The sequence below is a fragment of the Chiloscyllium plagiosum genome, unplaced genomic scaffold (assembly GCF_037043375.1).
Source record: "Chiloscyllium plagiosum isolate Xiang-an unplaced genomic scaffold, Cpla_swu_hap1 HiC_scaffold_11, whole genome shotgun sequence".
NCBI lineage: Eukaryota > Metazoa > Chordata > Chondrichthyes > Orectolobiformes > Hemiscylliidae > Chiloscyllium > Chiloscyllium plagiosum.
Window position 1 is genome coordinate 59,752,260 of NW_028270149.1, and position 27,439 is coordinate 59,779,698.

General features: G+C 39.1%; 1 protein-coding gene across 4 annotated transcripts in view; it reads right to left on the bottom strand.

Annotated features, from left to right (window-relative positions):
- chm (CHM Rab escort protein) overlaps positions 1–27,439 on the bottom strand; it is a 101,345-nt gene that overhangs the window by 55,749 nt on the left and 18,157 nt on the right. For 2 of the 4 annotated variants that reach the window (XM_043704523.2, XM_087992128.1), the window contains exons 3-9: positions 20,273–20,345; positions 19,220–19,265; positions 15,168–15,289; positions 12,167–12,608; positions 10,819–10,935; positions 6,261–6,381; positions 1,448–1,670 (exon numbers count right to left, since the gene is read on the bottom strand). In XM_043704523.2, coding sequence (XP_043560458.2) covers positions 1,448–1,670; positions 6,261–6,381; positions 10,819–10,935; positions 12,167–12,608; positions 15,168–15,289; positions 19,220–19,265; positions 20,273–20,345 — 1,144 coding nt within the window. The remainder of the gene's footprint in view (positions 1–1,447; positions 1,671–6,260; positions 6,382–10,818; positions 10,936–12,166; positions 12,609–15,167; positions 15,290–19,219; positions 19,266–20,272; positions 20,346–27,439) is intronic. The other 2 variants (XM_043704522.2, XM_087992130.1) reach the window with 1 other exon arrangement.

The window sequence follows — 27,439 nt, forward strand, 5'->3', positions numbered from 1 at the left end:
AGTAAAAAGGTGAGCCACTGAGTCTGTGGTGTAATAGATAGCAATGTCATTAAAGTAGCAATCAAGAGGCCCAAGCTAAAGTGATGAAGACATTGATTAAACATCAGAGCAGCAGGAGGGAGGAACTTAAATTCAATTAAGTCTCAGGTAGCTTCAGTATCATCATTAACTGTTGAAAAAATGAACCTGTTCACAAATGTCTTTCAGTGAAGAAAATTTGGCATCCTTATCTGGCCTATATCGACTCCAAACCCACAGCAACATGGTCAACTCTAAAATACCCTCTTAAAAACAGCTTTGTGAGCCACTCAGGTACGAGAGGGTCCAGATTTCAAGCAATTTGTCAAAGTGCCAAATATGATACAAGCAGAAACTTTATCCGACAACTCAGATCTGGAATGTACTGTTTGAAAATGTGGTTAATGCAGACATTCTTCTAATATGATTGAGTCAAAATCTTGCAATTCCAGTCTAAACAGCACTATGGACAGCAGCAGTTTAGACAGGCAGTCCATCACTGCCTTCACAAGGCCAATTAGGGCTAATCAGAACAAAGATGACCCAATGAGCAATGCCCATAATTTGTGAAATGAGAAAAGTTAAATAGAACATAAAATTTTCAACAATTGAGCTACTTTCTTAATAACACTAACCGACATTAACAACTTTTAAAAAGTTACTATAAGATTTCAGGAATAAACAGATAAACAAGAGGTTTAAAATACTTAATAGCTTGCTTCTGAACTGGATTTTGCTTCATTCTTTTTAATATTTACATATTCAGTGAATAAAACCATAGATCTTTTATGCTTCCTTTTTTTTTTGCTTTATTCATTGACAGAAAGACAGCACCACTGGCTAGGCAGCATTTATTGCCCATCCCTAATTTGCCCAGAGGGCAGTTAAGAGTTAACCATATTGCTGTGGGTTTGGAGTTACATGTAGGCCAGATCAGGTCAGATTGGCAGTTTCCTTCCCCAAAGGACATGAGTGAACCAAATGGGCTTTTCTGACATTCAACCATTGATTCATGGTCATAATTAGTCTTTTACTTCCAGATTTTTCAAAAATTGAATTCAAATTCCACCATCTACCATGGTGATATTTTAACCCACATTCCCAGAACATTATCTGGGTTTCTGGATTAATAGTCCAGCGATAATACCACTAAGCCATCGCCTCCCCCATTATTATGATGCTACGCTGTCAATGATTTTAGAAGACACAATTAAAATTTTAACCAGGTGATATAACACTCACATTTGGTCATCAATTTCTAAATTTACAAAATATGCTAAAATACTGCCCAACTTTAACATAACCAAAAAACTTTTCTCGTACTGTTTTTCACTCACCAGACATTTGCTGGAACTCATACAAATCTCAAATATGAAAATTATGAAAAGGTATAAAGAGTATTCAGATATCAAGAGTAAAGTCTACACACCTGCAGAAGCATTGTGGTATTTCTCCAACACCATACAAGGGAAAGAGGAATGGTGTGTTCCCATAGCGTCCAAGGCACTGTAGGAAGTGCTGAGTTGCTTTGAGTCCCTCAGTGGTCAAAGCAATTTCAGAGACCATAGCAATGGAATGCAGAATGAAATGTTGTAGATTTGAGGTTAATTTCTTTGTCTTCAAATAATCTGAAAACCTACTGTCCTGAAAGTCTGTGGATTAAACACAGCAAACAAATTACTTTGTATTTTGTTTCATTCAACCAATTTTCAGATTTGATATCTCGATTTAAATATCAAAAGCATTTTGGGTACTGGTTCCAAAAGACCTAAAGTCAAAACTAACCAGAAATACAAGTGTGCTTACAAAAAAATACCTTCATCCATAAAATATTTAGTTGGAGAACAGGTGTAAGACATTTGAAGTGGTCAAGTTGCCTCACATTTTTAAAATTAAGGTTAGCAGCCAAGCGGGAATTGTGTGTGAGGTGGAGAAATAAATGAGTAACCAAAGATCAAGATTAAAAAAGTAGGCATTATTAAAATTGTCTAACTATTTTAATTCAAAACATATATTTGAGACTGTGGTGTGGGAAAACAGGTTGAGTAGCATCTGAGCAGCAGAATAGACATACGCCCTTCATCAGGAATTAGGCTTGTGGGTCGAGGCTGAGTGAGGAGGAAGAAAGGAGAGGAGGAAGAAAGGAGAGGAGGAAGAAAGGAGAGGAGGAAGAAAGGAGAGGAGGAAGAAAGGAGAGGAGGAAGAAAGGAGAGGAGGAAGAAAGGAGAGGAGGAAGAAAGGAGAGGAGGAAGAAAGGAGAGGAGGAAGAAAGGAGAGGAGGAAGAAAGGAGAGGAGGAAGAAAGGAGAGGAGGAAGAAAGGAGAGGAGGAAGAAAGGAGAGGAGGAAGAAAGGAGAGGAGGAAGAAAGGAGAGGAGGAAGAAAGGAGAGGAGGAAGAAAGGAGAGGAGGAAGAAAGGAGAGGAGGAAGAAAGGAGAGGAGGAAGAAAGGAGAGGAGGAAGAAAGGAGAGGAGGAAGAAAGGAGAGGAGGAAGAAAGGAGAGGAGGAAGAAAGGAGAGGAGGAGGAGGAAGAAAAGGAAGGTGAGGAAAAGGAAGAGGAGGAGGAGGAGAAAGCGATAGGTAATAAGTCAGAGGGGGGCAGTGATGGACGGGTCCGAAAGGCGGTGCCGAATTGGAGACTTCGGCCTGGGATAATGTGTGGGGGGGGTTGGGGGAAGTGGTGGAGAAGGGAGAAGAATTAAGAAGCTGCTGAAATCCACATTTATCCCATGTGGTTGCAGGGTTCCAAGGCAGAATATGAGGCATTCCCGCTCCAGACATCAGGTGCTAACAGTTTGGCGTGGAGGCAGCCCAGTACCTGCATATCTTTGATGGAGTGGAAGGGGGAGTTGAAGTGTTCAGCCACGGGACGGTGGGGTTGGTGGATAAGAGTGTCCCAGAAATGTTCTCTGAAATGGTCCGCATGAAGGCGTCCTGTCTCCCTGACGTAGAGGCGACCACACCGGGTGCTCCAGGTGCAGTAGATGACATTGGTAGACAGACAGGTAAATTTCTGAAGGATGTGGAAGAATCCCTTGGGGCCTTGGACAATGGTGAGAGGAGTGGTGTGGGTGCAGGTTTTGCACTTCCTGCGGTGGCAGGGAAAGGTGCCAGGAGTGGGGTGTGGGCTGGTGGGGGGCGTGGACCTGACGAGGGAGTCACGGATGGAACGGTCTTTTCGGAACACTGATAGGGGTGGGGATGGAAATATATTTCTGGTGGTGGACCCATTTGGAGGTGATGGAAGTAGCGGAGGATGATGCGTTGTATGCGGACGTTGGTGGGGTGGAAGGTGAGGACGGGGGGCGGGGGGTGTTCTGTTCCTGTTGCGTTGGGAGGGGTGGTGGTCAAGGGCGGTGGTGCGTGAAGTGGAGGAGATACACTGTAGGGCATTGCCAACTACGTGAGCAGGGAAGTTGCGATTGTAGAAGGTGGTGGTCACCTTGGACTTTGAGGTGTAATTGGTCATCCTGGGAACACATGCAGCGGAGGCAGAGGAATTGGAAATAGGGGATGCCGTTTTTACAGGAGCTTGGGTGGGAGGAGGTGTAGTCTAGTAGCTGTGGAAGTTGGTGGGCTTGTGCTATATGTCTGTGGTTAGTCGGTCAACAGAGACGGTGATGTAGAGTTCCAGGAAGGGGAGGGAGGTTGCCAAGATGGTCCAGGTGAATCTGAGGTCAGGGTGGAACTTGTTGGCACTGACCTCTACACTGCTGAAGCCAGGCGCCAACTCGCAGACACCTCCTACTGTCCCCTTGACCATGACCTCACCTCCCATCACCAAACCATCATCTCCCAGACCATCCACAACCTCATCTCCGGGGATCTCCCATCCACAGCCTCCAACTGCAATGTCTTTGAACCCCTTCTTAAGATTCACAAACTGGAATGCTCCAGTCAACCCGTTGTCTCAGCCTGCAACTGTCCCACCAAACTCATCTCTTCCTACCTCGACACAGTCCTGTCCTTTTTAGTCCAGAAACTCCCCACCTACATTTGTGACATCACTCACACCTGTCACCTCCTCCAAGATTTTCGTTTCCCCAGCTCCCAACACCTCATTTTTACCATGGACATCCAGTTCCTGTACACATCGATCAGCCACGAAAAAGGTCTTCAAGCACTCAGTTTCTTCCTCTCACACCATTCCAACCAGTACCCTTCCACCAAGGATCTCATCCGCTGGTCCTCACCCTCAACAACTTCTCCTTTCAATCCTCCCACTGCCTTCAAACCAAAGGGGTAGCCATGAGCACCCGCATGGAACCCAGCTATGCCTGCCTGTTTGTTGGCTAAGTGGAACAGTCCATCTTTTGCAGTTACACCGGCGCAACCTCCACCTGTTTCTCCACTACATTGATGACTGTATCGACGCCGCCTTGTGATCCCATGAAGAGGTTGAACAGTTCACCAACTTGACCAAAATCTTCCACCCCAACCTCAAATTCAACTGGACCAGCTCGGCAACCTCCCTCCCCTTCTTGGGCCTCTCCATTACGGTCTCCTGCAACCAACTAATCACAAACATTACTACAAGCCTGCTGACTTCCACAGCTATCTCCACTACACCTCCTCCCACCCTACCTCCTGTAAAAACACCATCCCTTATTCCCAACTGCTCCGTCTCCACTGCATCTATTCTCAGGTTGACCAATTCCACCTCAAAGTCCCAGCTGGCCTCCTCCCTGCACGATTGCAACATCACTTCCCACATGGTCGACGATGCCCTCCAGCCCATCTCCATTTCATGCAATACTGCTCTTGAACACTACCCCTCCTAATGCAACAAGGACAGAACCTCCCCCAGGTCCTCACCTTCCACTCCACCAACCTCCACATACAATGCATCATCCTCCGCCACCTCAAATCGGAACCCAGAGATATATTTCCCTCCCCATTCCGAAAAGACTATTCCCTCTGCGAATCCCTCATCAGGTCCCCCCCACCCCCAACACCACCACCACCCCCCACTCCTGGCACCATTCCCTGCCACCGTAGGAAGTGCAAAACCTGTGCCCACACCACTCCCCTCACCTCCATCCAAGGCCCCAAGGGATCCTTCCACATCCTTCAGAAATGTACCTGTACCTCTACCAATGTCATCTACTGCATCCATTGCACCCAATGTGGTCTCCTTTACATTGGGAAGACAGGACACCTTCTGACGGACCATTTCAGAGGACATCTCTAGGTCACCCACACCCACCAACCCCACCGCCATGTGGCTGAACACTTCAACTCCCCCTCCCACTCCTTCAAGGACATGCAGGTCCAGGGTCACCTCCACTGCCAAACCGTTACCACCCAACACCTGGAGCAGGAATGCCTCATATTCTGCCTTAGAACCTTGCAACCATGCAGGATAAATGTGGATTTTAACAGCTTGCTCATTTCCCCTTCCCCCACATTATCCCAGTCCCAAACGTCTAACTCGGCACCACCCTCCCGACCAGTCCATCCCTGCCCCCTCTGACATCTTCTTCGCCTTCATACACCTATCACTTTCCCAGTTACCTCCCCAACCCTGCCCCCCTCCCATTTATCTCTCAGCCCCGACCCACAAGCCTCATTCCTGATGAAGGACCCATGTCCGAAAGGTCGATTCTCCTACTCCTCAGATGCTGCATGACCTACTGCGCTTTTCCAGCACCACACTCTCGACTCTGATCTCCAGCATCTCCAGTCCTCACTTTCTCCTATGTATTTGAGACCGTGAGGTTTTATAATTTAGCTTCTCCTGGCTTTCAAAAATTTCAGTACTGTAATAGCGTTGGCTATGGAATCATAGCACATGACTTGAAAACTTCCTCAGTTGCTTCACGCAGAAACAGGCAGAGAGAGAAAGAAAACAAGAAAAGAAAGGACAGACAGAATAGTTTTCTTGGAGATGCCAAAATCTAAGGATTAACTTAACAAAAATGCAATGTGAAAAATTAACTCAGAAAGCCCTATTTAACACCCCTTGTGGAAAAAATGTTGACATTAAGTTGACACACATACACTGAAAAGTTCTAATAGGAAACAGACTATCAATAAAATATACTTGAACATGGAAGTTAGCAACATGAAACTATGTATTTAAATATATTATAAATCACAGATTTTTTTCAAAAGTTGGGGATTAGTAGACAAAATAACAGGGGATATGCGGATAAAAGTGGGTCTGCAGTGAGCGCACAGTTCCTCAAGCACAATGGCAGAAGCTTGGAAATACAGCGTGGCCTTAGCCATAAAAGTACAGTACCTAGGTATTCATCTGGGTATTGCTCATATTCCAAACAGAATGTAAGAAATTTCATCAACATTCGTTTTTCCACCATAGTGAGCTGTTTGCTGGCAAACACATCTGCTCGGGAACACGGTACCTAAGAATGATGGGAAAAGTTAAAAGGGACAATAAATTTTAACTTTGGAAGAATACAACAAAAATGTAAGCTATCAGTTCTTGAAAATACCAGCAACATGGATTTTTTTTTCCTGAACACAAAATCAACCATAACCATCCTTTTGGTATGAAGATTATTTTCGGTTCCTAGATATCTTAAAATAGTTATTACTCTAACAAGCAGACCTTGTAAACAGGTTTCAAAAGTAATGGGCTGCAAAATTAACTTGCATTTCGAACAAAATAGTAAACAAAACTCCTGTAACCCCTTTGCCTTTGATGGACATACACGGTACATCAATGCAGCAAAGTAGTCCTTAGTGAGCCCTAATTATTTACCTCATGCCTAAAAATTGAATATCTACATCTAACAAAAAAAATACAAAATTGCTAAACAAGGTACCTTTGTAGGTTCAGTTGACTAATATAAATGTACAATTTGCTTTGCAACTCAGCAAAGTTCAACAATTTTTAAGTGAACCACTCAAGGAAATTACTACAATGTCGCTAATTCATCACAATTTTATGGACTGTTCTGTGAATTTAATTCTAAAAATGAAGTGCAGCAGTAAGTAATTCTTCATGGTTTAAATTTTTAGTTATGGTTAATTCTGACATTTTGATGGATTTTCCTTTCAATCAATCAGAAAGAGAGAGAAATATTTTATATAATTCAGTTATGCTAATTTTGGGAACAATCAGGTCCTGACAACAAACTGAATCCATCCTAATGTCCTATTAGGAGAAATATCCATGATATGCCTAATTTATAACTGAAGTCTGAATCATCAAGTAAGCTGTCTCAGTCATATGCTGGGCAGATTTGAAGTCAAAAATCACAATTCAACCATTTCCAAGACTATATTGTTTGGATAATACTCAAAAGTAGTTGTGTTTATGAAGGTGCTCTTTTCTACTGCATCATCCACATTCCTGCACCATTATTGGTAAAGCAAAATCTCAATTTTAAAAATCATGACCTGTGCAATAATTATTCACCACTCAAACAAATCTAAAGTAGTTTAAAATGGTCAGCGCCCAGTAGCTTAATCACAGTTGCTAGAAAGGGCCAGCTTGTAATCAAAATAAGAAACCTTACATTCATATTAATTATTTTCTACATTATCATTGAGTGTCAACAACTGCCTGCACCAGCCTCTATTTCTGAAGTTATTAACAAATTCATTAACAATGTTGAGCCTGATTTCTGAAGAGTGGCAATCTCATGCTGGGTCAGATGCTGAGCAGGTTGAGTGCCAGGTGAGCAGAGATAGTGCATCAAATGGGTAGGGTGCCAGAGGGACAGTCAGTGGTCCAGTATTTAGGCTAGGTTGGATTTTGAGTGGGATTTCACTTCCTTTGGGAGTCAGGCCAAACAAAAGTCAGGTAGGGTCTGGAGGTGGGGGTAAAGGGATAGGTCTCAGAGGTGCAGGGGAAACAGAGGTCCATCCCTTTTGTGGGGTGGTGGTTGAGGTGGGGGGAAGCATGTGTGTGCGTGCATGAGTGTGTATATATTCATATATGTGATGGGACCCAGGGGGAATGGAAAGGACGTCAGTCAGGAACTGGGAATAGGAGTCTGGAGTCTGGGAGAGGTGCAGTTGGGGGTGCTGGTTGCAGGGCAAGTCAGTTGAATAGGAGTTAGGATATTTAACAGTCTAATCTTCCCTGAATGGTTAGTTACTTAATTCCATGAGATCCATTCAAATCATTTAAATTGGATGGGTCCAAGCATAGAGGTATTGCTCAGTGGAATCTTCAATTTCCCCAGCAATTCCTTCAGAGTCCGTCATGATAAGAATTCTACAGGGTCTCCAGATGTAACTCCTATAAATACTGGAGTAACTACTGTCTGATCATCAGAAAACCTGGGCTATTATTTCTGTTCAGACCATAAAGCAATGCAGTCATAACATATCTGGGCTGCATAGATCTGGTATATGCAATCTAAGATTCTTCTGTGTAAGAATCAGGGTGGCATGGTGGATCAGTGGTTCACACTGCTGCCTCACAGCGCTATGGACCTGGGTTCGATTCCAGCCATGGGTGACTGTGTGGAATTGGCATATTCTCCCCGTGTCTGCGTGAGTTTGCTCTAAGTGCTCCGGTTTCCCCTCACAATCCAAAGATATGCAGATCAGGTGAATTGGCCATGCTAAATCAACCATAGCGTTCAGGGATGTGTAGGTTAGAGGCATTAGGCGGGGTAAATCTAGGATGACAGGGTAGGGAAATGGGACCGGATAGGTTAGTCTTTGGAGGGTCGGTGTGAACTGGAGGCAAAAAGGCCTGTTTCCACACGTGGGATTCTAAGTCTACTCAGAAGACTGCTTTAAAAGTATAGCACAAAGATTGCAAAAAAGTGAGAAGGTAATGCAATCAACTGACAAAATTAAAGCACAATAAAGCTTCTGCAAGAGGAAGAAAAAAATTAATTTACCCACTCAGTACATATTCAGATAAAAAAACCCAGAAAAGTCAGCACCTCACTTTAGGCTTTGGCTACATTGACTTGTTACAGTCTTATTTATGACAAATTATATTGACAAAATATTTTATGCAAAACAAAAAGTTCACTGGCAAAAAAAAGTGTCTCAACCAGCAGAATAAAACAACACAGCACATTTTCATTTGTTCCTGGTGTCTACTAACCTAGGTCATATGCTGGATATAAAGGAACCTCGAGTCAAAATAAGTTTTCAAATCACAGATGGGAGAATTATATAGATGCAGCACCAAAGAACATGGAAAAAATAAAGGACTTATAGCGGTTATTTCCACAATGTGGAACTTTGATTACTTAGGGGGTAAGGCGACTGAGTTGAAATACTTTGAGACGACATATCATGTACAGATATTGCAAAGAGATAATAAGTTTTTTTATTTGTCACATCAGCCCTTATTTTAGTCAAAACGTAATACTTCCTGGAGACTAGCTGTGTCAATGTTTTAATATCTAACTCATCATTTTGCTAATAACAATATAATCCTGAAGAACTATCAACACCATGATAGTTCATTCTTCCAATGCATTAAAAAGTTCCTAAAGACTTAAAAATATTTCAGCCAATTGAAAATATTCAATTCTAGATTTAATAAAATGCAAAGATGTGCAAAAATGTAATTCACTTTTCAGTTAAAAGAAGCAATTCAACAATGAAAACGGCAAAGGAAAACAGAGTGTTGGCGATGAACAGAAGCTCTCATCAGGCAATACCATGAGAAAAGCTTATTTCATGCATTGCTTCTTCTCTACTTATGCTGAGGTAGAGCCTTCATTGTTACTTTGTGGGTTTGAGAGCTATTTGGGGTTATGTGTCAGCTATAAATACTTCAACAGTTTATGGGCTATTAACTACAGTTGCACTAGCTAAATTAACATTTCTGAGCATTTTGATGAATAGCTGCATGAACCTCAGAAATAAAATCAGATACTCAACAGCGAAAAGGAACCCAAATTAAGAAGTTATGTGCACCCACCTATTGCTGCATGCCTTCTATATTTGCACCCTATCTCACCTCTCCCTTAACAGGGTTTCTCTTTCTTTAATTGCCTTTCAACTTCTAATCACATGTATTCTCAGTGTTTATAAATAAATGACTTCAACGTGGACAGAGAGCAGCACAATCTTGGAAACAGGTCAACGACACCAGTGAGCGAGGAGGATAGGAAAATTTAGCATGATGCAAGCATTTTTATGATAATGGGTTTAATACTGGCATGTGAAATTTGACTTGACAAACCAAACGGTAATACATTTTGAGGGAGCAAAAATTGAGAAAGCAAATACACATACAATGGAAAGATTCTAAAAGATATGGGTGAACAACAAGACTCGGAGATCAGATACATAATACACTGAAAGAATGAGAATATGCAGATGGAGAATAAGCATAAAAATCTACATTCCCCCTTTGTCCCTTATAATTCAGCAGCTATGAATCAAAACATGACTGCCTGCTTTTAAAAACATTAAATTCAAGCAATGCCTGAAAACATAAGTGGGACACAAAAGAGAGAGATAATCTAAATACAAGTTAGATATTTTGCTATTTTGTTAGTAAAAGCATAGCATTCATATTTGCTACAAAGAAAATTCTGCAGTAAGGCCCAGATATGGTAGTCAAAAGAAACCCTCTCCAAATTTATAATTCAAAATTTGTATTTATTTTGATTAAATACACATGCAAAGTTGTGCTCGATGACTTGTTACCTTCTATACTTTAGTTTTTTTCCACATCGTGCAGCTAAAATACTTGCAATACAATCCACAAGGCAATGACACACAGATCCACCTTTACCCTAAAACATAAGGCACTCTAGATTTTAAAGAATGCACTGGAATTCATGCATTTGACTGCATCTCACCCAAAGTCTATTAATTGCAAGAAACAATTAAGAGAAATGATCGAATACCCGTTCAATCTTTCCTCCTTGAAAAGTAAGTATCCTGGTAATATTTTTGAATTCTGCATACCGACTGACATTGGATTTGATAAGAAGGTTGACCAAGGAGCCACAGGAATACAGAAACTGGAAGAACACAAACATACTGGTTAGTTAGCCAGGCTTCAAACTCTGGTTTTCAGATCACTGTAATGGTCAGATACTGCATCACGTTTTCGGGTTTTTTTTTCATGTCAAAATTTATACCAAAAAAAACCAACTTATAGAGAATCACATTTATGTATTTACAGCATTATAACATTGAAAGGAAACTGAAGAATTTGCTGTTCTTTCAAACCACGATAAATCTTATTCATATTAAGGTTTATACAGGTCACAAAATGTATTTCACATTAAAAAACATTTAAACTCCCTTGCTGATCCTTCACTTTTACAGGATTATAAATAAGGAGATTAGAAGTCTCAAAATAGAAAACAAATACTTTTGCATGTTAGTTGCGATGCAAACTTCAAAGACAAAAAGACATGGAAGGCATTTTGCATGCCTGCCTTCATTGCTCAGTCCTTTGAGTAAAAGGAGTAGAGATGTTATGTTGAGGTTGTTTAGGATATTGGTGAAGCCTCTTCAGCAATACTGTGACCAGTTCTGGTTACCCAGTTAAAGGAAGGATATTATCAACCTGGAGAGGATTCAAATTTACCAGGATGTTGCCGGGTATGGAGGGCTTGATAATTATAACAAAAGGCTGGATAGGCTGGGACTTTTTACACTGGAGTGTAGGAGGTTGAGAGGCGATCTGATAGAAGTTTATAAAATAATGAGAGGTACAGGTAGAGTTAGTAGTTGCATTCTTTTCCCTAGGATGAGGGATTTCAAGACTAGGGGCCACACTTTTAAGGTGAGGAGTGGAGAGAAATTTCAAAAAGATATAAGAATCAATTTTTTTTTTTACACAGCGAGTGCTTTGCATGTGGAATGAATTTCCTGAGAAAGTGGTGGATGTGGGTACAATTACAAAGTTGAAAAGACATTTGGATAGATACGAATAGGAAAGGTTTGGAGGGATATGGGCCAGGAACAGACAAGTGGGACGAGGTTAGTTTGTGATTATGTTCGGCATGGACTGGTTGAACCGAAGGGTCTGTTTCCATGCTGTATGACTATGTTTTTCTTTCTTCCCACCAATAAAGAGAACACTGATGGCTCAGAAGGACAACAGAGGAAAAGCAATAAGAACACAAACTCTCTGCTTATGAGCAAACCCAACAAATCTCCAGTCTTATTTTTAATTATAAGCTGAATTAGGAAATTTATGTGAATGCCTTGAATAACTAGTGGGCAAAATCAAATTGCTACCTTGGAGGTCAAGTCGATGTTAAATTTCCTGCCATTCTTTACAATTTGTGAATAAGTTGTTATTTTTTCTTCTTTCTTCACTTGTTGATCAGAGGCATCAATAGATTGGTTTACATTGCCAGTTTCCACTTCAATTGTAGCTATACCATCAGCGATCTCTTTTGTGTCCAGAGATATTTCAGTGGCTACAGATGAAGGAATATTGCAAGAATATGGTTTGTCCTCGGATTCAATTTTCTCAGTAGAAACTTCCTCCTTAGAGTGTGAGGAATCTTTGTTCTCTAGAGGAGATTCTGCATCACCACTGCTTAGAATTTTGTGTGTGTGATTTCTCTCATCTTGATTTTTCATTACTGCATTCGCTGCTCCAGTGTTAGAATCCATATTTGATTGCTTATTTTCAAGAGCTCCGACTTCTGTAACATCTTCCTCTGTCGTTGTGCTATCAAGTGTAAAGAAAATACAAATCAGAAATACCACAAAACACACTTTGACCCTTATCCTTCAGTTCAGTGATTATGGTGTTTGTACACAGGTTCAAATCAGTAAAAGGCAATTAGAACTGATAAGGAAATTCTTCTCAATGTGGAATGGTGTATGATATTAGTGAAATCCCAGAAATAAAAATTAAATCAGATACTGTACTGAAGAGATGAAGTACAACGGTTGAAAGTCTGACATATAATTCTTGTGATCTTCATAAAACTTTGCAGCGAGCCACTGAGCTGAGACCGCCTCCAAACGTTACATCACAAAACAAAGACAATAGCAGAGGCTCTCCACTCTCCTCCCCTTCAGTTCATCTTGACAATGGAAGATATACAGTAGGTAACTTCATATATTCAACAAGTAATTCTAAAAGCTCCACAAGCGTCAAGCGTTGGATGAGATATTGGAAAGGGAAGCACAGACAAAGTGCAAATTTATTTTCCAGGTACAAAAAAATAAGACAGACAACAAAATCGAAAAGATAATTCAACATCTTGCATGCAGGAATATGCCAAAGCAGAATTTCACATTACATCCATCCTCTAGAATATATTCTAATGAAAATATGCAAACAGAGCACAATTAGGATCAAGAATTTAAAATCGCCAGATATTGATTCACCAAGATATTCACTGTCCATGCGAATAAACCTTCGATTTCATGATGAATTTCTTGGTCAACTGATGCATAAAATAATGGCATATACTGCCTACTCTTATTTTACTTGGAGATGAGGTCTTATGAAATATAACAAACATAATGTAATTTGGATTATCAACAAAAACATGCCAGGACTGATTGCAGAATTTTATTTTCATATGACATGAGCATGGGAGATCAGTAAAACATAATTAAGTTTAGCTCAAAAGGCACAATATGGCTTCAAGCTCATCAAAATGTACTAATATGATCAAGAACTTTGCAGACTGAACAAGTCAAATTTTTTTAAAAATTGGTTTTGATTTAGACAATGGCATATCATAAATGAAAAAGTTTTTTTAAAAAAGGAGCATTGAACAATTAACTCCTGGATTTAGACCAGCAGCCAAAGACGTGTAATTGAAATCAGAGTTAAAAATCACACAACACCAGGTTATAGTCCAACAAGTTTAATTGGAAGCACACTAGCTTTCGGAGCGACGCTCCTTCATCAGGTGATTGTCGCTCTGAAAGCTAGTGTGCCTCCAATTAAACCTGTTGGACTATAACCTGGTGTTGTGTGATTTTTAACTTTGTACACCCCAGTCCAACACCGGCATCTCCAAATCATAAGTGAAATCAAACAGCCTCAAACTAAAGGAGCGCAAGACTTACTTTAAGTAGTCATGGCTGCATTAAAGAGTAGCAGATCACTAACGGTGGAGTTGTACTCAAGACATTTGTCTTGCACCCACAGCATAAAGCCATTTTATATAGATGGTTTCCCAGAAGCAGAAACCTGCGTCCTTAACTATGCACATGCTTGAGACCCCTAGGTTTAATAGTTGATTTTTAACCTGGAAATCGTACCAACCACAACTTGTGCTTACCACTGTCTCTTTAATAAGAAAGCATCATGTCAACACAGCAAAATACGTGGGCTAAAACTTTTTGTACACATTTTTAGAAAGCATAAAAAAAATTAAACAACAAAAGGAGAATCAGCCTTAAAAAGTGTTTACTAATAGGGAAAGATTGCACATCTAGACTCTGATGAACAATGTGCTGATGCAAAAGCTTTGGCTGACTTTCCAGATATGTTTTTGTACAGGTTGCATACATAGATACAAGTTATATCTTACCAGGTGAGATAACAATGCCTAAAACATGAACCTGAAAATCAAGTTACTAAGTATAAAGGATACAAAAATAACAGGTTTCAAATTCAAATCAGCTTTACATTATAGTATTCAAAGCTGCAAAAGTAGCTCAAAGTTTATTAAAAAATCCCTAGCAACTATTATAACTACCTTCACCACTTCAGAAAACAGCATGCTGACATGGACTTCAGAGAACTCATTGGTACTTTGTTAGCTCTCCAGCAAAGCAGGAAGAGATATCAGAGATATTCTGATAATGTAGAAGAATTGTGCATCTATGGCTGCAATTTACCACAGCAGAATGATTTCCTTCAGGCTTATAGCTGCAAGCACACAGGTGTGAGCACCCAGAATATTAAGGAAAATTATGAGCAAGTTAAATTGGCTGAGCTCAATGCAGACAAAGGTTACTTCCTGATTACAAAAACATCTTTTACTATATTTGCATTTTAGCTATGTTATTTTCAAAATACAGAGGCTGAATTTTAGCAATTTCATCCCTCTGCTTCTCCTGGTCTTTCAGCTGTAAACCGGAGGAAATTCATTCTGCTTTGGTAAATCGTGTGCACAATTCCACATTTTCAGGGTCTCTCTGAAACAAAATTTCACACTCGTGCTTGCAGCGAGAATCTCTGTCTGCCAGAGAGACATCCGCATACTAGTTAGTGGACTGAAATCTATAAATGAAAAACATAACATTTTGAAAAACACACCTTGCATAGCAGAAGACTTCCAAATTCTCAATAGATTTATCCACCAGACCAAGTTGAATGACATCTTCTCCTTCTAGTATCTTATCTTTCCAATTAGCTTCTGTTGTGTCAGTAGTGTGTTCCTGATGTAGGGTTGAAAAATCAAACTAACGATAAGTCAGAATTGACAAAAGAACAACTGTTCATACTACAGCTTTAAAAGTATGAGGAATTAAAATATATTAATAAACACAAGCATAAAGGTACTGCTAATAACTAATAGTAAAGATGTCATGTCTAAAATGCCAATGCTTGAAAGCTTTCAGTATGTCATGCGATCACTAATATGGTCATTGCTTTTACAAGTAAAAGTTGAGTAAAGCATTTCAATCAAAAAAATGTAAAATCATGCCATAATATTCAATTTTAGATACTTTTAAAATTTTGTGAAATGAAAATTATGAGGAATTAAAATATATGGATAAACACAAGCGTAAACATTAATTTTTTTAATCAGTGCCAAAATTGTTAGCGTTAGTAGAAATGGTTCATGTTGACATTCCAAAATAGTGTTCTCTTTTTTCAATGCAAATTCACTTGGATTTGCATTGAAAGGTATCAAGAGCATGTAATTTTAATATAATATTTTAATAAAGGCAAAATGTGTGTTTTAGTATGAATACAAGGAGATCAAGGATATATACACACACACACATTTTAGTCATGAACAAAAAGGAGCTATTATTGCTAAAGATATCAGCATTGTGTGTCTTAGGCATATTGCCATTATTGTTGCACAGATGCATCATCTGGAGGTCATTCTTTTGAATGGTCAGTGACAGGAACTAAAATTAACTCCACTTGCCAACTTTTTAAGCAAGAGAGCCAGTAAATTCACTGTTATTAAATTAAACAAATTTAAAAATAAACATGAAAAAGTTTTGTTCATATATTCAGAATACATTGCAGCTAATCTTAAATAATATTCCACGTGTTAATTTATGTTTCGCAGAACTGGAACAGCCATTTTCACAATGCCGAATACTTCCAACAGGAAGTGCACAAAAATACACTTCGATTGTTACTTTAAGTATAACATAATATTGCAGTGTGCATCACAGAAATGTAACAAGAAAAAGGTCACCCAGCTGAAGACTAGGACAGGTAGCAAAGAAATAGCATACATGTCACATTAACATATGTGGCAAAGTTGACTTTTCAGCTCAGGAGATTAAAATGCATTCTTTTCATATTGCCACTCAATGGCAGAATCAATGTTTGCAGCCTAAAATGTTGCCAGACAACGTATGACCAAGTTAGCAGACATTTCCAATTTCGATATTATGTTACCGGAATGGCAGTAGCCTGGAAACTCTAGTGTTGCACTGTCATGGCTGCTCTCAGCAAAATATAGCAAGGAAAACAAAAGCTAATGAAAAGATGTGATAAACTCCAATTTATTGGCTTGTAGCCAAAGAACAATTAGTTCAATTTTTCACACTTCTTTTGTAAATCACTTTTCTTTCATTCTTCTCTCCTCTCCCACTTTGGTAGAAAGGGGAAAACAAAATTGGGTAATAGATTAATATTGCATGCTCAATACAAAGTAAACCACTAATTTGTCCCAAAACTACTTACTTCAATGTAAACTTCTATTTCCTTTAACGATCCTTACAAATTCTGTGGGAGACTACCAATTTAGTGCACATGTATACTGGAGTACTGACACTTACACCATTGGCACAAATGAGTTGAATCAGAGATGGCATTGCCACGAAATCATTTCGTGGCAATCAATTTGTAATCTCCTTTCAGCCCAACCATAACATTTTATAGAATACGTGAAAGGAAAAACACTGAATTGTTACAGAACAGAGAGCAATAAGCACATTAGAAGGCTTTTCTTTTTACATAAAAGGGACTTTGGAAGGAACTCAGAACTGCCATGGCTGGGTCATTTAAAGACATGGCAGTGGTATAATGAGATGAATAGTAGGTGCCTTTTCCCGACTGTGGGGGATTTCAAGAGTAGGGGGTGTATTTTTAAGATCAGACAGAAGATTTTAAAAAGAAATTAAGGGCAATTGATTGTTTTTTAAAACGTTGGATCACATGTGAAATGAATTTCTATAGGAAGTGATGGACATCAGTACAGTTACAACGTTTAAAAGATATTTGGGCAAGTACATGATTAAGAAATGTTTGAAGGGACATGGGCTAAACGCAGACAGGTGGCACTACTTTAGTTTGGGATTATGATCAGCATGGACTGGTTGGACCAAAGGGTCTGTTTCCATACTGTATGAATTTAACTCTAAACTGTACCTAAGTCAATCTTATACCATCATTTCAAAAACTCTCAGTGAACTTCAACATAGTAGACAAAGCAGGAGACAAACATTAAGGCAAAACTCAACAGTTGAGCTGAATAAGATGCTGAAGCATTTAAAAACAAAGACTTGTAAATCAACATCCGAGGAAGACAGAACACTTGCAGTTTGGAAATGGTGACAGTGATAGACAATTCATTACATAACAATAACTTGGATTTAAAAGTTTTGGATTAACAAGTTTGCCAGTTGTGGTACATTTGAAACTTGTTTATAAGAATTAAGTATAACTGTTTTTTTGATGACTGAGGGGGAGGGAAAATTAGGTAGGGAAAATTCTTGAAATTGAGAAAGCTGTTTGATCAGATGACTTGAAACTTTGAAGACTCAATAGTCAGATAGTTACTGCAATTGTATCCTAAAGGAGTACTGATTTGAGCAGTCTGCACTGCTATTCACAACTCCCAGTATAGCAGTACCCACAAACAGCCGAGATCTGATGATGAGTGTGAAAAAAGTAAAGTTTATCTTTGCTGTGGTAATGTTATACAAATAAGCTACAAGATGAGAAGGCAAATATTACCAAACAGGACAGTTGAGCAGCATGTTGGAGCCAAAGGCGTTCACAGAAGGAATTCATGAGGTTACAGCACTTGCAGCATACCTTCAACAAAACATTCAATCCTCTTGCATCTAAAAAGATTCAACGACAGCAGACTTGTGGAACCCCACCACATGTAAATTCCCCTCCAAGTCCCATACCATCTCTGATTTGGAAATATGTTGAGGGGAGGTGGTGGTATAGTGGCAATGTCACTGGATTAGTCATCCAGAATCCCAGGTAAATATTCTGGAGACAAAAGTTTGAATCCCACCATGGCAGATATTGAATTCTGGTTTCACCAAAATGTTGGAATAAAAAGCTAGCCCAATGCAACTATGTGAAAAACATTTGAATGTTGCAAATAAATCTGGTTCACTAATGTTCTTTCCTCAATCTTCCGGGAGGCAGTCACAACTCTTAGACTACATAGTTCTGAATTAGCTTGTGCTGCATTTTCAAGTTGGCAGGCTTTGATTACTGGAATACCACAAGGATTGGCGTTGGGACATCAGTCGTTTTCAGAGAAAGTGAGGGCTGCAGATGCTGGAGGTCAGAGCTGAAAATGTGTTGCTAGAAAAGCGCAGCAGGTCAGGCAGCATCTAAGGAACAGGAGAATCGACGTTTCGGGCATAAGCCCTTCAGGCTTATGCCCGAAACGTTGATTCTCCTGTTCCTTGGATGCTGCCTGATCTGCTGCGCTTTTCCAGCAACACATTTTCAGATCAGTTGTTTTCAAACTATATTAATGATTTTGATAAAGAAAAAAATAATAAGATATCGAAATTTGCTGATGGTGCCAAGCTAGATGTGAATGTAAGCCAACAGAGGAACAGAGAGACTGCAAAGAGATAGTGACAGATTATGAGCGGGCAACTAGGTGGTAGATGGAGTATAAATGAGAGAAGTGTGAGGTAATTAATTTTGCTCATAAGATTTTTTTTTAATTCTTTTTAAAAGAAGTGAAATGAAATGTGCATATTTTTGATATTTGAAGAGACTGGGTGTGTTCACACACAAAGAACACAAACAATTGACACATAGGTAAAACAAGCAGTTGGGAACCAAACATCTTTATTGCTAAGGAGTACAAGAAGAAGAAAGTTTTGCTACAATTGTACACAGTTTTGCTACGTTCATACCTGGTATACCGTGTGCAGCTTGTGTCCATAGTTAAGGAAGGATACACTTGCGTTGGAAATAAATACAGTAAAAAGGTTAATAGATTAGTCCCTGAGAAGACAGGGTTATTGTATGAAATCAGAGTTATCCAATGATAACAGGAGTGAGTAAGCTGGCCTTATTCTCTCTGGAGTTTAGAAAAATGAGTGGTGATCACACTGAAACATTTAGGATTCTAAAGTTCTGACAGGTATTCTCCTACAGAATCTAGGATGGGCATAATTTCAGGAAAAGGGTTCCATCACAATGATGGTCAGCTCCCTGAACAAAAAAAAAATCCAAAAGTGCCACATTTTCCTCCTTTACTACTTTTAGGAAAGGGTTACCTTGAACAAAATCTCTTTAGAGCATTAAAGCTGCCTTTAGTATACCAACATGTCTGTGAAATTTCAGGGTGTGGTCCTGCTTGCTTTTTCAGCCTGAACTGCATCCAACTCCAGTTCTCAGAAAAACAACAGCAGTGTGCAGCAGACAAATTTTATGCTCCTGCACAATGAATCTAATGTCATTCCCTGATTAAGAGATAAGTAGCATGCTTGGAAATATCACCTGGTGATTTAAAAGCACAGAGTTTCTGAAAACGCAAGCAGGACTACACCCTGAAATTTAACAGGAAACATGTTGGTATACTAACTTAGGGCAGCTGCATGGATTCATTTTGTGAATGACCTAGACTTGAAAGCATATTCTGGATAGGAGATAGCAAGTGTAACTGAGTAAAAATATGGAAAAGTAAGAACTTCAACACAACTGGTTTTTGAAAAAGGATACACAAATATCATGCAGACAATCTAAAATGTACTTTAATGTCCCACAGCACCAGAATACCGTTTTACTCAGTGATCACATGAGAAAATGTTTTTCTTGATGAAGTAGATACGTTATGTATAAATATTTTAATAGCTAGAACGTACACTCAACATATATTCATGTTCACCTAATTCAAGAAAGTGCAACTACTAACTTGTATACTGCGATATTTCACACAAGCTTCCAAATAAAACATGACTTACTTTGCATTCTTTGATCCAAGACAACAATCCAGAAAAGCTGAAACTTGCCCAGGTGCCTCCATAATAATTCCTCCTGCATAGAATCCAAAATATTCATTAACAACAAAGTTTAAGACACCAATTCTTTCAAGATACTTTAGATTTGAAATTTTAAAATCTGCATTCTGTTACTCCTCGCGTGGTCACATTGACTTGTCAGTCTGACAGTTTGGTTGAACTACGTAAAAGGTGTGCTTAATTCACATAATTAGGTACATCATTGCACAAGCCATTAGTCTTAGACCCATTTAAACAGTGACAGCATATGGTATTATTAAATATCTTTGTGCGGTCAAAACAGAGGCATCTGCAATTAAAGGCTGGTAAAAAGGAGAGACATTTACCTTCTGATCTATAGCATCACCAAGGCTTAGTTGAAAGTTTCTTAAATTCTCAGAAAACACAACGAGCTATATTTAAATTTCAACTGGTCAATTAAAATAAGGAAAGTAACGCTATTCTAAATATTTTAAATGGCAGCCTACTTCATGAGACAACATTGATTGTCCACGTTTTAAATTTCGATTTTACTGTCACTTGTGCTTTAAAGCACAAAAAAAAGTGAAAAAAAAATCTGCACCTGGATCCTCAGTTTCCTGACCCACAGGCCACAATCAGTGAAGATTTGGGACAATATTTCATCCTCACCAACACTCAACACTGGAACCCCCCCCAGGGGTACGTACTCAGCCTCCACTCTACTCACTATCGCCATGACTGCATCGCCAAATACCAGACTAATGCCATTTACAAGTTAGCTGATGACACCACCATAGTCAGTCGAATCTCAGATGGTGATGAAACAAACTAGGTGGGAGATGGAAGACCTGGAAAAACAGTGCACTGTTAACAACCTAGCTCTCAATGCTGGCAAAACCATGGAAATGATTATTGACTTTCGGCAGGATGTTACTCATGCCCCCCTACACATCAACAGCACAGAGGTGGAATGAGTGGAGAGTTTCAAGCTCCTGGGAGTGGTCGTCCACAACAAGCTTTCTTGGACTCTTCATGCGGATGCATTGGTTACAAATGCCCAACATCTCTTCTTCCTCAGTCAGCTGAGGAAATGTGGCATGATGGTGAAAACCCTTGCCAACTTTTATAGGTGCACCACAGAGAACATTTTGTCGGGATGTGTCGCTACCTGGTATGGCAACTATACCATTCAAGATCGGAGACGGTTAGAGAGATGGGTGAACTAGCCCGGACAATCACAAAGGCTAACCTCCCATCTATAAAATCCATCTACCAGTCCTGCTATCGAGGAAAGGCTGCCAGCATTCTCAAAGATCCATCCCACCCTGGCAATGCTTTTCTACAATTTCTACCATCAGGGAGAAGGTACAAAAGCCTGAACAAACGCACCAGCCGGTTTTGAAACACTTTCGACCCTATTGGTGCTAGAATACTGAATGGACTCACAAAGTCTTCACATTCGCCCGTACCTGTGTTTTTGTTTTTGCCATTATTTACTTATCTATGCTACTTAACTCTGATCTGCCTGTATTGCTTGCAAGACAAAGCTTTTCACTCAGTACATAGGACAATAAATTCAATTCAATTCAAATAGCGCCAATTTGAATCATTTAAAAAAAAAGATAGATATGGCTTGAAGAGGTTCCATCAGTCCTGAGCCAGCTCATCACCATCAATGACGTCTGCATCAACCATTTGTCACCATCTACACCAGGCTCAACCAAAGTCGCCAATCCTCAGGCGCCATCTTTACCGCTGGTCCAATGCAGCTTTGCCACCACTATGCTGCCTCCTGTGCTGGACCCACCAACATCAGGGTTGCATCTCGCTGCGCTGCGCCAACCTCAATGTTACTATGATGCCCTCTGCCTCCGCTTCACCGCTGCAAGTACTGGACCCAACCAAGGTCACTGATCCTCAGGTGCCAGCTTTCACCACTGGGCTTAAACTTGTCGACGCTACTTCAGCAGATGCAGCAACCACTGACTCCAGGTCCGCTGCTTACTCTGGAAAAGTAAGGACTCACTCTCACTCTCCTCTGCACCCTGGCCCGGCTGAAGACCACTCAACTTGCTGATGCATTGCAAGCTCAGGACAAGCTAAGTAAGTTAACAAAAGGAAAGAGGGGAGAAAAAAGAAAGAAAAAAAAGAGCAGTTGAAGTGGACAAGCTCAGCACAGAAGTCCTACTCTGGTACTATCTTGAACCGGCTCGCGTCCTAAAACTATTTGTATGTGTTTTGAGATTTGGATTGCTCCCAACTTTCTGCCATCTAAACACGCTCACTTTTGGGAGTTAAAACAATAAATCAAGATTAAATCAGTAATCCATCTCAACCAAGCAAGGCATAAGCACAGCAGGAGGACAAGTTTTATTAGTTATTTTTCAAATCAATCTATTCAAAGATGTTGATATCTCAGCAGCACTCCTGACTCAGAAGTAGGGACAGCACCACTGAAAGACAAAAGCCCCAATTGATTTTCTATTTAGAGGGAATTATTCCAGCTGCAAACTCTACTTTAATTCCATCCACTGAGTAAAATCCTTAGAAACCCAATTACATAATGAGATATTGTATAAATCAAATTAAGCACTTCATTAACTCTTAATTATTTTAGCCCCAGTGCTTAGAAGATTTACTTTTTCAGATTGTATGATCTGTTTCTGCTGGAAATAAGCTGCAAAATGTGTTATGAAGTCAGACAGTAACTCTGTATTTCTCACTAGTTTAACAAGAGCTCTTTATTTTAAACAATTAACTCCATAAAGCAGACAGATGAATTTGATAGAAATATACTAAATGCTCATACAAGATCAGTGCATCTCCAGCTATATTCATGAAAGTAGACTATTACAACTTCAAGGGGGAGAAATGGGATTATTTCAGAACACACTTCCCCAAAAGCAGGAACAAGAAAGAAAAAGAGAAGCTTGATATAACAGTGGAAGAATAATTCAAAATTAATATATATAGCTTCAACAAGAAATAAGTCAAGAAAATGGAAATTCACATCAGCTGCACCAAGATAAAAGCTTTGTATTTCTCAACATTTCACAGGCTAATTGCATTTTTCGACAAGATCAGTACCAAGTGACAATTTAGCTTTAGCAAATAACGAATACAGATAAGAATTCACAAATCAGTTTCATTTAAGCACTATTTAACTTCTGCTATAGCAATCAAATTCACAGAATTGCACGAACACGCAACAGAGTATTTGCAATTCAGCCAACTGGGTCAATGCTGTCTCTTAGCAAGAGCTAAGAAAGTAAGGACTGCTTAACACTCCAATATTATTGCTGACCCCCTATCACTAGGTCTCATAAAAGGCTTGCTAATTGCAGATATATTTGGGACGACCTGCTTGACTATACCAAGTCTCCACACACTTGGACTCTGGATATTCTTGGAACTATCTTGGTATTCTGGAGTCAACCTTCATAATTTTTGCTACATAAATATAACTTAAGATTCTTGTAGTGATTCCTCTTCACTTCTTATTCAAAGAGAGGCTTACCTATACACATATTCTTAAAACATTGTGAATTCAGTGGTCTTGCACGTCTCTGATAACACGGTGGATGAGCATGTTGTCCATGTAAAAAATGAATACCCCTTTGCCTTCATAGATATTGGACACTACATGTTGAAAGATTTCTAGCGGAGAGGATATGTCTAACGGACGTTGGTTAGAACAATACCAATTGAAAGGCATGAATGTATGTTGTGAGCAACTTGGATTCTTGGTAAAAGTGTATTTATCAAATAATGGGATTGGCACAAGACTGTCATCCAGAAGACATTGGATGCATTTCCTTTGAATCACTATGTTTAGCTGTGTCAGGTTAGCACAAAACCTGTTGATAGTCCCCAAACCAATCACTAGTCCTGAATACTATTTTGTCAGCTTGATAATGGGTGAGATTACACTTTGATGCAGCATATCAAATTATGTCAAAAGATGTAAACAAGTAGATGCATTTAAAAATATGGGAAGCAGAGCAATATAATCTCACTTCAGCTTTCTCAAACCCCAAACCAGTTTTGTAAATTCATTAATAAAACATTGTTCCACTGTCACTTTGTGTTACTACCAATTTTCTATACAAATGCATGCTCAGGGATATTTGCTGGTTCTCAAGGTGTACAAAGTTGCATTACTTTTTTTTTGCCTGTGTCCAAGAGTTCTGGTGATCTGGTCCTTGACTTTGAAGTTTGCACCTCCTGGTCGCTGCAATTTTAACCTGGATAGTTGTATTTAGATTTCTTTAAGTCAGTCCAATGATCCTCTAAGAAAGTGAAACCAGCCCATGTCTCAAGTTTCACCTCCTGCACAAAATCTGTCTTCCAGTTCTGCAGAGTACAATTATTGAGATCTTTTATTTTGTTTAGGAAACCTTCAGCTTCAATCTCTATTTTTGATTTTCTGTCCTCTGCAATTGCTGCAAACTTGTTCTGGCTGTCTTCTTTTAATGTATGTTTGAGTTTGCAGAATTGCTGAAAATGGTATCTTGCCGCAATATTTAGCTCCCTCTGCTGGCCATTCTGCTCTGAAATAATGGCACCATATTGAGTCCATTTTAAATGGTTGAAACTGTGTCTTCCACTCTTTCAGTTGTTGCGGTTTTCCTGAGCTTCTCAATGATTGGCATTCTTAATTTTGTGCCTACACAAAAAATCAACCACCTCAGGATCCTCACCATCTCCCCAAAGTACACCTTGATTCTACAGCTCCACCTGCTTCACATGATGAATAGTAAATTCTAAAGTTAAATCATCTTTTGTTTGCACAAAATTTGAAAGCACCTGCACAAACACACAATTATTAGGTTGTGAATTAAGTCACTTTTAAGATTCTGTAGCTTTAAAATAAGAAAATATGGAGTACTGACCTCAAATTTTGTCATCTGAGTTAATGGATCGAAATAGTTTTAAAAAGGAGCAAAAACAAATTCTAAATTGGCATAGGCATAAGTTGACCAATTCAGGTTGACCAAGCTTCATGAAACCAACACACACGAGACAACCACAGCTGAAATTAATATTATTCCCAATTTAATATTATTCCCAAGGCAACAAAACCAGTTTCCCAAGAGGGATGAAAAAGATTTCCAATCCTATGTGATTTGCACCATCTTGAGAATCTTCATACATCAGAACTAAAAACATACACACAATGAATGCAGAAGGAATACACAAACAACTTGTTATTTCAACAATTATTTTGAACATCACTACTGGATTTCTTTTCACGATCTTTTCAAGCAGCCTATTTTATAACGACTTATTGTATAGACATAATGTTTCCCCACTTTAGCGTGGTTTCTTTTCCCTGTCACCTTCTGTTTATGACATATGTTCACCGATCCTTCTGCCACTATCTCCAAGTTTCCCCACCACAAAACGTTAAGTTGACCAGTCTGCAGTTTCTGGCTTCATCCCTCTTCAAACCTTTTTCAAAGTAGAGATTTATAACTTTTCAATGCTTCGGGTTTTGACACTATCCACATATTCGAAGCGGATTGGAAAGTTGTGGCCAGAACTTCTGAAATTTTCACTCGTAGCCTCGAATTCACCTTATTTGCTTTGAGTGATGTACCTACTTCTTTTACCATAAACTTTATTTGCTTATCCTCTAATTCATGTTCCTTTTGAAAAATCACTTGTGCACCCTTTTACTACATTACATATTTTTCTAGTGAAGAGGTTTATTACCACAACCATGCCTCCACAAAGTCCATTAAAGCCTGGTTTTCTTTTGACAAATCTTTATGATGTTTTTACCCAACTAACACACTAGCCACTATTTTATACTTTTTATTCTATCCAAGTTTTTACAAAGGTGTTGGTTTCTCCACTACATCATCCATCACCAGTGCAATATCAACTTCCTGAGCAAAGTTGCAACCCCTAACACCTTCATCCTTTTTTTTTCTTTGCTCCCTAGCTTTCCTCAATACCTGCAAACTGGATAATAAGTACCTTCAGTTCCTTCAATGAGGGTACTACAATTGTTAAAATCAAGAGATTGGAATGGTTGATTTTAAAAATACAGGTTAGGTGTTCTTCAAATACATTACTATAAAAAGCTTCAAAAAGCAGGAAAAGACATGTTTTTCAGAAACTTCCTATCATTTTTGATTTGTCCTTCAAGTGAAACAATGCACTTCCACAGCTGAATCGTCTTATGCTCCAAACAGATATCTGTCAGTCAGTTTCCAGAACCACTGAGATTGAAATTTTTCCTACTAATCTTAAATTGCAAGCACCATCCAAGCACCTTGAGATGCATTTCCAAGGTGGCATCTTGACTAAGTAAACTTTTAACCTAATTTTTACCTATTGAATACAAATCAAATAAATAGTTTCAATATTCCAAGGCTTTTTGTTCCAGATTTATTTTAGTCATTCACTTTAATGAACTAAAATTCAGAATATATTCAGACTTTAAAATATAAAATTTATATACAAATAGTTACTGTGGGCCAGATTCCACTGCGAATTGATGGCAATGTGCTCACTATTATTGTTGAAGTGTAGGTCAGACTTCAACTTCCTCTAATCGAAGATGTGTAATTCAGGAAGTTGTTGTCAGAGTTGCCTTGATCTTTTAGAAGCTGCGGTTTACACTGATATGGGTTGGCTCACGTGATACTACTACATACCCACTACATGTACGTGGAAAAGACGTTAAGATAACATTTTCAGTTTAAGTAATTTTTTTTAAACAGCGAGTCTTAAATTACTGCCAAAATCACCATTTGTAATAAAAACTTTGAGATGCACAATTTTTTATTCACTTTTAATAAAGAAATACATTTTGCTTTATCTCGCCTCTTTTTTTTTAAATCCAATCTTTCCTTCTATAATGTACATTCTGTACCTGATTTGACATTGAATTAAACGGTCACACATTTCCTAATGATGAGTCTGTGATGATTTTAAACCAAATTTTTAATCTGACTAACGAACACAGTTGCTTAAGTAGCCCGCACAGGTGGTAAATTCCCCTGTAGAGAGCGCCATACCAAAACTGCTCTCAAAATGACAATAAGATTAGAATCCCTACGGTATGGAATCAGGCCCTTCAACCCAACAAGTCCACACCAACCCTCCAAAGAGTAACCCATCCAGACCCATTCCCCTACC